The sequence below is a fragment of the Onychostoma macrolepis genome, chromosome 19, assembly GCF_012432095.1.
Source record: "Onychostoma macrolepis isolate SWU-2019 chromosome 19, ASM1243209v1, whole genome shotgun sequence".
Taxonomy (NCBI): domain Eukaryota; kingdom Metazoa; phylum Chordata; class Actinopteri; order Cypriniformes; family Cyprinidae; genus Onychostoma; species Onychostoma macrolepis.
Window position 1 is genome coordinate 28,506,993 of NC_081173.1, and position 13,411 is coordinate 28,520,403.

Here is a 13,411-nt window from a genome sequence, read left to right on the forward strand (position 1 = left end):
ATCAGCTTCATGAATATGTTCCTTCACAACTAGGTGTGGTAACTTTATATCTACATGCCCCAACACATAATGGTATGCATAGGCTATATATTTTTTATTTACACCTAAATAACTTCAGGTGTACATATAATGCAGTATGCTTAAGTAGCTTACCTTGTTTTTAAGGATCAAAAGAGACTGAAGGACAGAATGATATTATTCCTCTTAAATCTTTTTTTGGCTGTTCCCCCTCAACTATGCATTCAGCACTGCTTAAACTGGTTCTGAAAATGCAAAGCTTATTTAAGTTCCCACCCCCTTTTGGAGCTATGGATGGCCTGATTTGCTCCATTTGCATGTTTTGCAATCCAATGCTGTGGGATGTTTTTTTTTTTTTTTTTTAATATAGTGGTCCTTTTGAGCAAATTAAATCTGTGATTAACATACTGTACTCTCAGACAAACTTAAATGAAGAGTTCACCCAAAAATTTTAATTTGTTGAAAATTTACTCACCCTCAGGCCATCCAAGATGTAGATAAGTTTGTTTCTTCATGGAACAGATCTGGGGAAATGCAGCATTACATCACTTGCTCACCAGTGGGTCCTCTGTGGTGAATGGGTGCCATTTTAGCCAGAAGCAACGATTTAAAGTAAAAACACCCTAATGATGTATTTGTTTCTTACAAACATGCAGCTTTTCACTTCACGAGACGTTAATTGATGGACTGGAGTGATGTGGATTATTGTGATGTTTTTAATCAGCTGTTTGGACTCTCATTCTGACGGCACCCATTCACTGCAGAGGATCCATTGGTGAGCAAGTGATGTAATGCTACATTTCTTCAAATCTGTTCTGATGAAGAAACAAATTATCTACATCTTGGATGGCCTGAGGGTGAGTAAATTTTCAGCAAATTATTCATTTTTGGGTGAACCATTCCTTTTAATTGCTCTTCCCACAAGAAAAAGAATATAACATCAAATTGAATCTCATTAACTTTATTGACAACGATCTTTTCAAATACATCATTTTAGTGATATAGATTAATTTCTGCTCTCCAAATGTCAGTCTTTTGTCTGAATGCCGAGTACAGCAGCCTCAGCTCTCTGGTGTGTTTGAAGAGTGAGCTGCTGCTTCCAGTATCTGAGATACAGCCACATCAGACTCCCATTCCTGCGCTCATCTGTGTTGAGATACTCGGCACAGCTGCGATCATTCTTAAAAATATCCCTGAGACCGTCCTCCATCTCCAGATGTGCAAGAAGGGGCTCTTTGGCCGTACGAACCAGAAGGTCCTTCTCCATCTCCACCCTCCTCGCACGGGACACCAAAATACTGCAAAAGGCCCTTTGCCTTTGCACCAGCCTGTACTCTATGTCCTTCAGAGCCAGTGAAGCCCTCCACTCTCGCTCCTTCTCCTTTTCCAAGGCCCCGTGGAAGAGTGCACCACCAGGTCCTGTGTAACGCAATCTAGATCTCTCGTTTTCTAGAGCTTCACGTTCCAACCTCATACCTCGGCGTTCCTCCTCGAGCTGCCGACTCTGGGAAGCCAGGGCTTGACGGTAGCCATGCGCCCGCTGCTTTTCTTTCTCTAGATCAAGCTCGAGCTGAGCTGTTTCTCTGCTGTTTTCAGAGACCGTCTGTCGGTATTTCACATCCAGGTCCTTCTGAATTGTCTTTATAGTCTTTTCATACTTGACCTTGGCCTCCTCGATTTCCTTTTGAGACTCCTTGGACCAGATCCATCCTAAGACAAAACACAAGACAAAAAAATTAATTATGAAATGCAATTAATCTACGGCAGGGGTGGGCAAACTCGGCCCTTCCAAGCCACTTTCCTTCAGAGTTTAGCTCCAACCCTAATCAAACACGCCTGAACCAGCTAATCATTGTCTTCAAGACTACTAGAAGGCTACAGACAGGTGAGTTTTATCAGGCTTTGATCAAATCTCTGCAGGAAAGTGGCCTGGAAAGGCCAAGTTTGCCTATCACTGATCTAGAGTGACCATACTGTACGTCCTCTTTTCCCCAGACATGTCCTCTTTTTGGACCTAAAAAAATGTGTCCGATCGGGGTTTCTAAATTGCCCAAAATGTCCAGGATTCGGCTTTTGCTTTGTACAGTCGCCATTCATTGTGTGCATTTTTGTATTAACGTCTTTGTATTAGCCCTGTGCAAGACTGTTTTCTTAATCCCCCTCCTGCTGAATTTCTGACCATTACCGCCTGCTAATGCAAACATTTTAATATTGCATATAATTTTCACGCATCAAGGAGCCTCTTTCAATATGCGGATTATTTAAATCTCTTATGAATAAGCGCTCGCTTTTCACTTTCGATTTGGCGATCACACACACTGTGTGTAAAGGGAGCACATCTTATAAGATAAGATATCCGTCAATCTGCTGAGCAGCAAATCCTTCAGCATGGTCTGTCAGTCATCTCTCCTTACTCTCCACCCATGATCAGTTAAATCTGACTCCTGCAGCTCGTGTTGGATGCAGGGTTGCCAAGTCCATGCCAAGTGTTTTTTTTTTTCCATGGAATGGGCTACTGTTGCCATGGGTTGATTTACCCCCGTGGGTTAAAGCTTTGAAATATTGCATAAATTACATTTGACTTAAATGCTTGTAACATTGGAACATTTTGCATTCTACCCATGATAAACAGTGGTAGATTTTAGGTTTTGTGAAGGATTGCCACTGGTTCAAAGCCTTTTCTTTGTTTATGATCAATCTGCAGTGACTGTAAAATGTGTATTTTAGGTATGGAAATGACATATGAGTTTGGTTATTATATAACCCCCCTCAAACCACCCACAAACCACCCCACCTGCATCCAGCCTCCACTGTCCTCTTTTTGGACAACTGAAATATGGTCACCCCAATTAATCACAATGTACATGGTACTGAAGCAGTAGTGTTGTGTAGTACATACGAAAGGCAGCGAGTCCCAGCATGGGCACCAAGAGGGCATAGTTCCACTTGCTGCTGTCACCACCATCACCCTGCCTCTCTGGCCTTATATTCCAGTCCTGAGGATCATTCAGGTTATTCATGTGGACTGCAGCTGAAAAAAAAAAATGCATACTTCTATATAAAACATTTAACCAATATGATAAAATAGGGAAAGGCAACTGTAAATTCTGACATATTAAATGACTGAAGAAAACAACTGCCTAATTGTAATTCGTAGTGATGCTTTACTGTCCTTATGCAAACAAATTGAAACTGAAGTTGCATTTTCATTCAATACCTAACCAGAAACTTGAGCAGCGCAAGACCTTCCTAGTTGAAATATGACACTTCCTGTTCCATACGCGATTTGGCTAGATACTGTTCTTTTAATAAAGAATATTTACCAATAATCATGCAAGCACAATACATGTTGGCAATACAATACTGCATCAAATATCATTGTTACCTTGCAAGTATTCAAAGCACTCGTCTCTTGTCAAATGGATTCAAATAGTCGCTTCCATACATAGGTTGGGCTAACGCCTGCGTCAGTGTTCTTGAACAAAATTATCGCTTATAAGTGCGAGGGTTACTCTATACAGCGGCATTAACAGTAAATAACTCCACCCAGCTTCAAAGCATTTTTTGTTTTGTTTTTGCACAACACTAACCGACAAATACCCCCACTGTGGACAATCATTGGTACGGTCCTCACTGAAGCTAGCGATTCGTGAATCATTCGAACCGAATCGCTCGGATCTTTTCGATCAGTGGTTGAGCTTGACAGCTAGCTAGCTAGCTAATATGCATTTGCACCTGCTCTATGTGTATTCACAGCCATCTTTTATGTAATTACGTGTTAAATGTGTGTTAAAGTGGCAGATGTTTAAATATTTTATTTATAATTATCATTAATTAATTGATCAAGAGAAAGAAATGTATGCCCTATTTGTTTTATTATCCACAATATAGTAAGCATTTATATACATATTTTAAATGAATATACTGTGTGTACTTTACTTAACAAAGTTGATGGAAACCCGATTTCCGAGCGATTATAAAGTCAACAACCGACTACTGAGAACTGAATAAGAAGTTGTTGTTTAAGTTGTTTAAATGAACCGAAGATTTGAATGAAAGTGCGAAAGGTTCCTTGACTTTATTTTTTATGAATTGAATCACTGCTGCAACAAACTGACCTATGCAATTACAATAAACAACTTTTAACTAAAACCTAATCGAGCCGCGCCGCTCGTTCACTGAATCATTTAACTGTTCAAAAGAGCCGATTCGTTGAAATGAGTCGGACTCCCAGTCAAGCGCGTTCAGCTCCTTGTGTTTTTCAGTCAGAATCCAGCAACATGGCTGCGGTGTGCGTTGCCTCCCGTGTCCTCGGTAGAAAGATTGTTTCATCTAAAGCTGTAAGTCCTCTCTTATACTTTGCATACTTTCTGTTTTAATGGCATTTGGTCAGTGCATGCCAAAAAGTTGAACTGCTTTTTGCTCGGATGTCGCTATGGTCTGTTGTAGTCTGTTATGTGTTGGTTTTGTAACCATCATCTGCTGGGTTAAGTAACACTGTTACGTATCATCAGGACCTCTGTTATATGAGCGTACGCTTTATATGATGCTGTTTTATTGATGGTGCTTGTCTTTTAGCAGTGATGCTTGATGGTTTTTCACCTAATGTATTGTGTTATTTCAAAAAGGTAATGATTAGATAGTTTGTTAACAGGAATGCACTGAAGGTCAAGCAGGCAACATTAGCATTAGCCATGTGATGTTGAATGCTCATGTTATTATGTTAGATATTATCACTTTTTAAGTGTCTGGATGCATGATTTTTATTCGATTGCGGCTCGCATGTATCCTCAAACAGTCTCCAACTTATACTTTATCCATCTATTAGAATAAAACTAACGTATAAGCAGATGTCTCACTGTTATGTCACCAGAATACATTTGATTGTTGATACTATGTTGTGTTGCAGTGATTGTTTTTTTTCTTCTTTTTTTAATGGAATTTGTCATTTACTAAAATACTTTTTATTGCAGATATATATTTTTTTTATTTTTTTTATTTTAATATACAGAATAGAAAAATAAATAAATTAAAAAAATATAAGCAGAAGGGAGGTGAAGATGAAAATAAGCAAATTAATACATTATATTTATTTTAAAATGGTTGAAACATAAATTTTTTTTGTAAATCTGTTTTGAAACTTTTGTCTGTACGAATACATTTGTATTGAATTGTACTGATTAAATACTCAATAAATTAAGATTAAGCATTGAAATATACAAACATAGATAAACATCACAGATGTGATTTTGCTTTGTTTTTAAAAACACTTTTTGTTGCTTCATCCAGCTTCCAGCGGTGTGCCAGGCGAGCAACCGCAAGTTGCATTTCTCAATCTATGGAAAAAAGGGAGATGCAAAAATCTCAGATGGTGTAAGTATTTATAATACTTCCTTGTTTGGTTTCAGTAGCTTTAATTTTTACAGTTATATGCATATGTGTGCCACCATTGCAGGCTAATAAGTTTATTACCACTTTAGTGAAACAACATTAGATATCATAGGTTAGTGGCCTTGTGTGATGATTGTGTTGTTGGTATTTGTCCCCTCAGATCTCCACTCAGTATCCAGTAGTAGATCATGAGTTTGATGCTGTCGTGGTGGGAGCCGGTGGCGCAGGGCTGCGTGCGGCGTTCGGTCTGTCGGAGGCCGGTTTTAACACAGCCTGTGTCACTAAACTTTTCCCCACCCGCTCACACACAGTGGCCGCACAGGTTTGGAGATTTCCTCTAGTAACAAAACAATCTGCCCTCTTATACCCTCTCATATACTTCAGCAGCACAACCCGTCTGTCATCCGGATTTATGCTAGGTTTTATAGATCAGGTTTTGCTGGTATTTATTGCAGGTAATTACTAAAGCCAGGACAATAAATATTAAGACTAATGCATCAGATTCATGTGATTTGCTCAGGAAAAGAGTGAATTGGAATCATTTCTTTAGATTGTCTGATTTTCAGTTAAAGAAGTCTAAAGTTCACCGTGAAGTTCAACCTTTGAAACTACACCTCTGATATTCTTACACCACTTTGAAAAAATAGAAGCACTGATAAGTGGGCTGTTTTAAGTGTTGTTCGAACTAGTACATCATTAATATTCTCTTAGAATATATGGCTGGTTTCAATCGATTTGTATTATTGTATTTATATATAAACAATATATAATGAAAACATTTTGTATTTTTCTTAAAATATGTATACTCTGTGTGTGTGTGTGTATGTATATATAATTTAAAATATTTATTATTTTATATATTATATATATATATATATATATATATATATATATATATATATATATATATATATATAATATATAATATAAATATAATTTAGGGCTGGGTGATATGGCCTAAAAATAAAAATCCCGATTTTTTATTTTATTTTTTTCACAAAAAATCAGATTCTGATTTAAATCGATTTATTATTTATTATTTTATATATATATTTTATATATATAATTTAGGGCTGGGCGATATGGCCTAACAAAAAAAATCCCGATTTTTTTTTCCACAAAAAATCAGATTTACGATTTAAATCAATTTATTATTTATTATTTTATATATATATATTTTATATATATAATTTAGGGCTGGGCGATATGGCCTAACAAAAAAAATCCCGATTTTTTTTTCCACAAAAAATCAGATTTACGATTTAAATCAATTTATTATTTATTATTTTATATATATATATATGCACACACTCAACGTAATGTAATATAATATTATATATATGTATGTATATATGTGTGTATTTTATTTAAACATTTATGTTTTTGTGTTATCTATATTTATATATTTATAACATTTTTGTAGTCAAGTAGACACTGATAAAATTTTCTGATTAAAATTTAGAAAAACTAAGTGTTAACCTTATTAAATCAATTCATTTATAGTGGATTACAACTTTCTTGTTTCTTTTCCTTTATAAAATAGGGTGGGATTAATGCTGCTTTAGGCAACATGGAGGACGACGACTGGCGTTGGCACTTTTATGACACAGTGAAGGGATCTGATTGGTTGGGAGACCAGGATGCCATTCACTACATGACAGAGCAGGCGCCTGCTGCAGTGGTGGAGGTGAGAGACGGTTACAGAGCCTGCCGCTGTCACCTTTACTGCCAGGATACTGGATAAGAATGATTTCTGAACTCTTGTTTCCTTGTCTCTAACCCAAGCTTTGCTTAGCTTCACTATAATTGAATTAGATTGTGATTTCCATCTCGTCAGAGGTTGTTGTATCTTTTCAGCTGGAGAACTTCGGTATGCCGTTCAGCCGCACCGAGGATGGCAAGATCTATCAGCGTGCCTTCGGAGGCCAGAGTCTGAAGTTCGGTAAAGGAGGTCAGGCTCACAGATGCTGCTGTGTGGCAGACCGGACGGGTCACTCTCTTCTTCATACACTCTATGGGCAGGTGAGTGAGAGTCTGTGGATGTGATCTGGGCTGAAATCGAGACATAAAATCCTAGTAGAAGTTACAAAACAATTCAGCTTGAACTGGAACACCTGTTGAGCACTCTGTCTAATTGTGTCTGTTGGTGTCTAGTCTCTAAGGTATGACACCAGTTACTTTGTGGAGTATTTTGCCCTGGATCTGCTGATGGAGGATGGCGAGTGTAAAGGAGTCATCGCACTGTGCATGGAGGACGGATCCATCCACCGTTTCAGAGCCAAGAACACAGTCATTGCCACTGGGTATGAGAACTGATCTGGTTTTATGTTTTAAAGGGATATTAAAATGAACATTTTGTGATTTACTCATTTTCAAGTTGTACCAAACCTGTATGAATTTCTTTCTTCTGGTGAACTGATATTTTGAAGAATGTGGGTAACCAAACAGTTGCTGGTCTCTTACTATGGAAATCAGTGGGAACTAGCAATTGTTTGGTTACCCACATTCTTCAAAATATCTTCTTCTGTGTTCAGCAGAAGAAAGAAAGTCATACAGGTTTGGTACAACTTGAAAATGAGTAAATCACTCACTCACTTGAGGGTGAGTAAATTGTCAAAATTTTGTGTTATAGTATTATTTATATACTAATATAGTGATTATTAATATTTTGAATTAGCTTTTTTTTATGTTTTCAGTTTATTTTAACTTTAGTTATAGTATTTTTGCTATGGACTTAAGTTTTTTTTTTTTTTTTACATTTATTAGTGCACATTTTTTTTTTTTTAATTAATTTAATTTATTAATTTATTTTACTTCACTAATTATTTTTAGTAATTTTAGCACTTCACATTTTATTTCAATAGTTTAAATTTTTTTCTAATTTAATTTATTCATCTAACATTTATATTTCAGCTTTATTTCATTAAGATTATGAATTGAATATTTTTATTCAGTATTCAGAAGGATTTTTTATTTTATTTTTTTAAATAAAAAAGTATAAAAATAGCTTCTTTTTTTTTCGAACGCTACGTTTTAGTTGCAGCTTTATACTTTTTGTTTTTTTGGATTGTTTGAATTTATTTTATGATTATTTTGTTTTTAATGACAAAAATGTTCACTTATTTAAAAAATAGCTATTTTAAAAAAGAATGTTTATTTTTTGTAAAGTTTGCTTCTACAATGAGGGTGTACATAGTATTATTACAGTGTGTGTTATTACATCATACAAATAAAGATATGTATTGTGTTTTCTGTGCAGTGGTTATGGCCGCACATACTTCAGCTGTACATCAGCCCATACCAGCACAGGAGACGGTAATGCCATGGTGACCCGTGCTGGACTGCCCTGCCAGGATCTCGAATTTGTGCAGTTCCACCCCACAGGTGCGCTGCTTTCTTTCATAAGCCTGGAAAAATCCTTTAGAATACCTTGATGCTGTAACATCTCTTTGGCTTTGGCAATATCTAACTGTTATATGTTACAGCCATGGTTATACTATTTCTTTGCCGTGTTTACATGTGCCTACTCGATCAGCTGTGTTATAAATATCCAGCCCTTCCACTGATGCCCTCAGCCACCCTATGGTTGGTTTTAAATGACATGACCTCTGACGTAATTTCCTTTAGGAATCTATGGAGCCGGATGCCTGATCACAGAGGGCTGCCGCGGAGAGGGAGGAATCTTGATCAACAGCGAAGGCGAGAGGTTCATGGAACGTTACGCACCCAATGCCAAAGATTTGGCCTCTAGGGACGTGGTCTCGCGGTCTATGACCATTGAGATCAGGGAAGGAAGGTATAATATACTTCATTTTTACTGTAATATCAGTATGTGATTTTGTGCCCAAAACACACACTCCATTGTAATGTATTATTTAAGGTATTGCAAGTTTGTTAACTTCACTTTCACAGACAGTGTGTGACTCTTTTGAGAAACAAACTGGTGATAAGAGTCTAAAAATGAGTTTCCACTGTGTTCCCTCCAGAGGTGTTGGGCCAGATAAAGACCACGTCTACCTGCAGCTCCATCATCTTCCTCCCCAGCAGCTTGCTACTCGCCTGCCCGGCATCTCTGAGACCGCCATGATCTTTGCTGGAGTGGACGTCACAAAAGAGCCCATCCCAGTATTACCCACCGTCCACTACAACATGGGCGGCATCCCCACCAACTACAAGGGACAGGTATTGTGATGCATGACTATTACTATTGCTAGTGCTTCGGTTAGGCATTTGAATGAAATATACTTTATTGTCACTGGTAGGGAAATTTGGAGTAGACTAGAATGAACTCCAAATGCTGAAGTAATACAATATGATGTGTTATTTGTCCTGCACTGTTTGTCGTACCATTCCAAAAAAAAATTATTTTTTAAAGGAAATTATATTTTTATTCAGGATCGATTAAATTGCAAAAAAACATTACATTTCAAAGTTACAAAGTAAAAATGCAAAAAAAAAACTAAATCTATATGGGTTAATGAAATGAAACTATGCAAATACACATCATTTACTTTAACTTTTTTTTCTGTTTTCTTTCTTTTTTTTTCCTTTACAATTTTTAAGACATTCATAATCAAATTTTGTTGATAAAGGCCTGTTCATGAACCATTGCAATGCATCATAAAATTTATAACTTTTTCATCTGAAAATGAAAGTTTATGCAAGTTCATATCGGAGTAATATTTTTATTGTCTTGGTGTCGTTTTGTTAGAAATAAATATGTAGGTTTCGTAAATTGGGACTTTTTTTTGAGCAGTCAGGAGTTTAATTAAGATTAGAATTGAATTAATTTCCTTTAACTATATTAAAAAATTGTTAAGCTATGGCTGTTTTATAAAATATAGATTCTTTGCATCCAAACGGACCCAAATTGTGAAAATAGTATACAGATTTTGAATGCATTATGAAGGTTAAACACGAATGGTAAAATCATTGTTTGGAAGTGACGCTCATAGTGAGAATATAATGCTAATATCCTCTCTCTAATCGTGACAGGCCATCACCCATAAGAATGGAGAGGATATGGTGGTGCCAGGCCTGTACGCTTGCGGTGAGGCCGGCTGCGCATCGGTGCACGGTGCAAATCGTCTGGGCGCCAACTCACTGCTGGATCTGGTTGTGTTTGGACGCGCCTGTGCCCTGACCATTGCTGAGACAAACACTCCAGGTACTTCAGTACACGCTGAAACGGTGAAGGAATGCCTGATAATTGCCTTTTTTTTAGACACAAAACACAATCCTGAAAAGCAGTAATTTAGTGATTATGTACATTTTTATACATTCAGTTGTGATTGGTTTCTCCATCTATCCATCTATCTTGTCTTATAGGAGAGAAGCTTTCTCCTCTGAAACCCAATGCAGGAGAAGCATCTGTCGCCAATCTGGACAAGATCCGCTTTGCTAACGGCAGTACCAGAACCTCAGAGATCAGACTGAATATGCAGAAGGTCTGTCATTTCACTGCAGTTTTTTATTTCTCAAAAGAATAATAAAATGTTTGACTGATCAAACGGATGCTGCTAGGATTTTTCCTGCTGAATTGAAGCATATGGTAGCCTCATCTTATGATTTTAGGATGATCTCAAGTGGTTATAATAAAATACCCATTTCAAAATAATTGAATCTGTTTTGTTTTTCTGTTGGACCTCAGACCATGCAGAATCACGCTGCTGTGTTCCGCACCGGAGACGTCCTAAAGGAGGGTTGTGAAAAGATGGACTCCATCTACAAGTCTATGGATGACATTAAGACATTTGACAGAGGTCAGTGAAGACTGGCTAAGGAGAACTGAATAAATTAGAAATCGAATATCTCTACACTCACATGCAGTATTGTTCAAAAGCTTGGGGACATTATGATTAATATTTTCATTCAGTATTGATTAAAAGTGACAGACCGGATTTTTTTTTTTTTTTTTCAAATAAAGGCTGTTATTTCTGTTCATCAAAGAATCCTATAAAAACGTATCATAGTTTCCACAAAAATCACAGGAATAAATTACATTTTAAAATCTTTTCAAATAGAAAACAGTTACTTTAAATTATAATATTTCACAATATATTTAGTAATAGAAACTTCTACTTTTTATTGTAATCAAATAACTTTATTAAAAAGATTACTGTATTAAAAAGGTTGTGCTATTGCTGCAATATGATGGTTCCTATAGAATTTTGTGCTGTTTTATGACTTCAGGCATTGTCTGGAACACTGATCTGGTGGAAACTCTGGAGCTGCAGAATCTGATGTTGAACGCGGTGCAGACAATCGTCTCTGCTGAGGCGCGTAAAGAGAGCAGAGGAGCTCACGCCCGCGAGGACTTCAAGGTGAACTGTCTGAAACCAGCATGCTTGTCCAAGGACAATATTTTGTACTTTTACAAAACCGTAATAAAGCTGTCTGAGACAGATGTGGAGAAGTGTAGCATTACATTAGGCTTGCTGCGATAGACGGTGTTGGAGGTGATACCGGTGTTATAGCTGTTTGGACTCTCATTCTGACGGCACCCATTCACTGCAGAGGATCCATTGCTGAGCAAGTGATGAAATGCTACATTTCCCCACATCTGATGAAGAAACAAACTCATCTACATCTTGGATGGCCTGGGGTCGAAAGCATCTTTTTTTTTTTTTTTTTTGCATATTTTCATTTTTGGGTGAACTATTCCTTTAATAGGCATTGCAGTGTTAAAGACACGACTGTCATGTTGATAATGTTTTTATCTTTAACAATTTTGTAATGCTGTTTTCCTTACAGGACCGTGTGGATGAGTATGATTACTCCAAGTCTCTGCAGGGACAAGTGATGAAGCCTTTCGATCAACACTGGAGGAAACACACAATGTCATACGTCGATCCCAAGACAGGAAAGGTAAATATAATGAATCATCTGTTTCATTGTGAGAGTGTTTTGCCATTGTTACCTTTCCCTTCATTTGTTTACCCATTAAATATTTCTTGTTAGTCTGCATACAGGAAGAAGGAAGCTGTACGTTTTTAAAAAAAGTGTACATTAATATGAACTAACATGTTCAAACGTGTGTTTCAGGTTACTCTGGAATACAGGCCTGTGATTGACAGCTCTCTGAACGCAGAAGAATGTGCTGCTATTCCCCCTGCAATCCGCTCCTATTAAACACATCCTAATGTGCCCCAGCTGACTTTGCCCTTTTGCTTATTTATAATCAGCCAATAAATAAATGAATATCTTATTGATGCTGACAGGCTATATTTTATTGAAATATTACCAAAATAAGACTTGTATCTCAAAATTCAAACAATAAAGTTGAAATACCACTGCACTAGTCAGGCTCCATGAAAATGATTCAACTGAAGACGATAATATTGGTGTATATCACTGAAACTCATCCCTCACATTTGCTCTAAACTGTGCTTGCAAGTAAATCATTAAATATTTAGTATTTAAATGTTGAATGATTATCAAAATGAATTAAGAAGCACTTGCACATTGTGGAAAATAGATAAAATTAAGGTATTGTAAGTTTGCAACACTTTAACTTAGCAGTTTGTAATGCTAATGCAATGTACGGTTTCGTATGTATTTGACCCTGTGGCCTTTCATTCTTGAATATACTCCCAACTCATCTGTATGTAAAGTTCTGTACATCTTGCATGTTTTGTTTTGTAGGTTCTGTTTAAACTCAATAAAGATGATCCAGGTGATAATGATTGCGTCTGTAATATTGGCTAAAATGTATTCGTGTTTACTGGAAATAGAAGATTTGTTGGAAAGACTGCAGTGTGCAGGGAAAAATGCTTGAGTGTTTGTGTTGACTTTCTGAGAATTAAAAAAAAAAAAAAAAGATAATTTTTAGTTGTTGTAAAGTCTTCTTGCCTGTGGATGGCAGCTGAGTTCACAGAAAAGCTCAGGCTAGTTATCTCAAAAAACTGCAATGACAAGTTTGTGTCAACCAAACCAGAATTTGTACAATCTATCTATCTGTTTATATAATTATATATGAACATTTATATTCGTTTCAAAATGT

General features: G+C 36.6%; 2 protein-coding genes across 3 annotated transcripts; one reads left to right on the forward strand and one right to left on the reverse strand.

Annotated features, from left to right (window-relative positions):
- Positions 1–973: 973 nt before the first annotated feature.
- LOC131526313 (coiled-coil domain-containing protein 127-like) lies at positions 974–3,879 on the reverse strand. Of its 2 annotated transcripts, none has more exons than XM_058754551.1 (3): positions 3,404–3,879; positions 2,918–3,049; positions 974–1,728 (listed from the first exon to the last, which is right to left on the reverse strand). In XM_058754551.1, exons 2-3 carry the CDS (start codon positions 3,036–3,038, stop codon positions 1,046–1,048), a joined length of 804 nt encoding a protein of 267 aa, XP_058610534.1. In that variant the 5' UTR covers positions 3,039–3,049; positions 3,404–3,879; the 3' UTR covers positions 974–1,045. The 2 variants fall into 2 exon arrangements, with proteins under 2 accessions (XP_058610534.1, XP_058610535.1); XM_058754552.1 differs by lacking the exon at positions 3,404–3,879 and adding an exon at positions 3,236–3,366.
- A 404-nt stretch (positions 3,880–4,283) lies between these two features.
- On the forward strand, positions 4,284–13,094 carry sdha (succinate dehydrogenase complex, subunit A, flavoprotein (Fp)). Its single transcript, XM_058754550.1, has 15 exons — positions 4,284–4,358; positions 5,308–5,391; positions 5,570–5,731; positions 6,953–7,096; positions 7,267–7,431; positions 7,564–7,712; positions 8,669–8,793; positions 9,037–9,205; positions 9,396–9,591; positions 10,405–10,576; positions 10,738–10,856; positions 11,060–11,171; positions 11,602–11,732; positions 12,163–12,276; positions 12,454–13,094. Exons 1-15 carry the CDS (start codon positions 4,299–4,301, stop codon positions 12,538–12,540), a joined length of 1,989 nt encoding a protein of 662 aa, XP_058610533.1. The 5' UTR covers positions 4,284–4,298; the 3' UTR covers positions 12,541–13,094.
- Positions 13,095–13,411: the final 317 nt, after the last annotated feature.

Excerpts from the sequence above, each read along its gene's own strand:
- LOC131526313 (XM_058754551.1), bottom strand. The coding sequence starts at position 3,038 with ATGAATAACCTGAATGATCCTCAGGACTGGAATATAAGGCCAGAGAGG. Across the intron at positions 1,729-2,917 it reads GCTGGGACTCGCTGCCTTTC|GATGGATCTGGTCCAAGGAG; the intron begins GTATGTACTACA and ends GTTTTGTCTTAG.
- sdha (XM_058754550.1), top strand. The coding sequence starts at position 4,299 with ATGGCTGCGGTGTGCGTTGCCTCCCGTGTCCTCGGTAGAAAGATTGTT. Across the intron at positions 8,794-9,036 it reads TGTGCAGTTCCACCCCACAG|GAATCTATGGAGCCGGATGC; the intron begins GTGCGCTGCTTT and ends AATTTCCTTTAG. Across the intron at positions 12,277-12,453 it reads TCGATCCCAAGACAGGAAAG|GTTACTCTGGAATACAGGCC; the intron begins GTAAATATAATG and ends CGTGTGTTTCAG.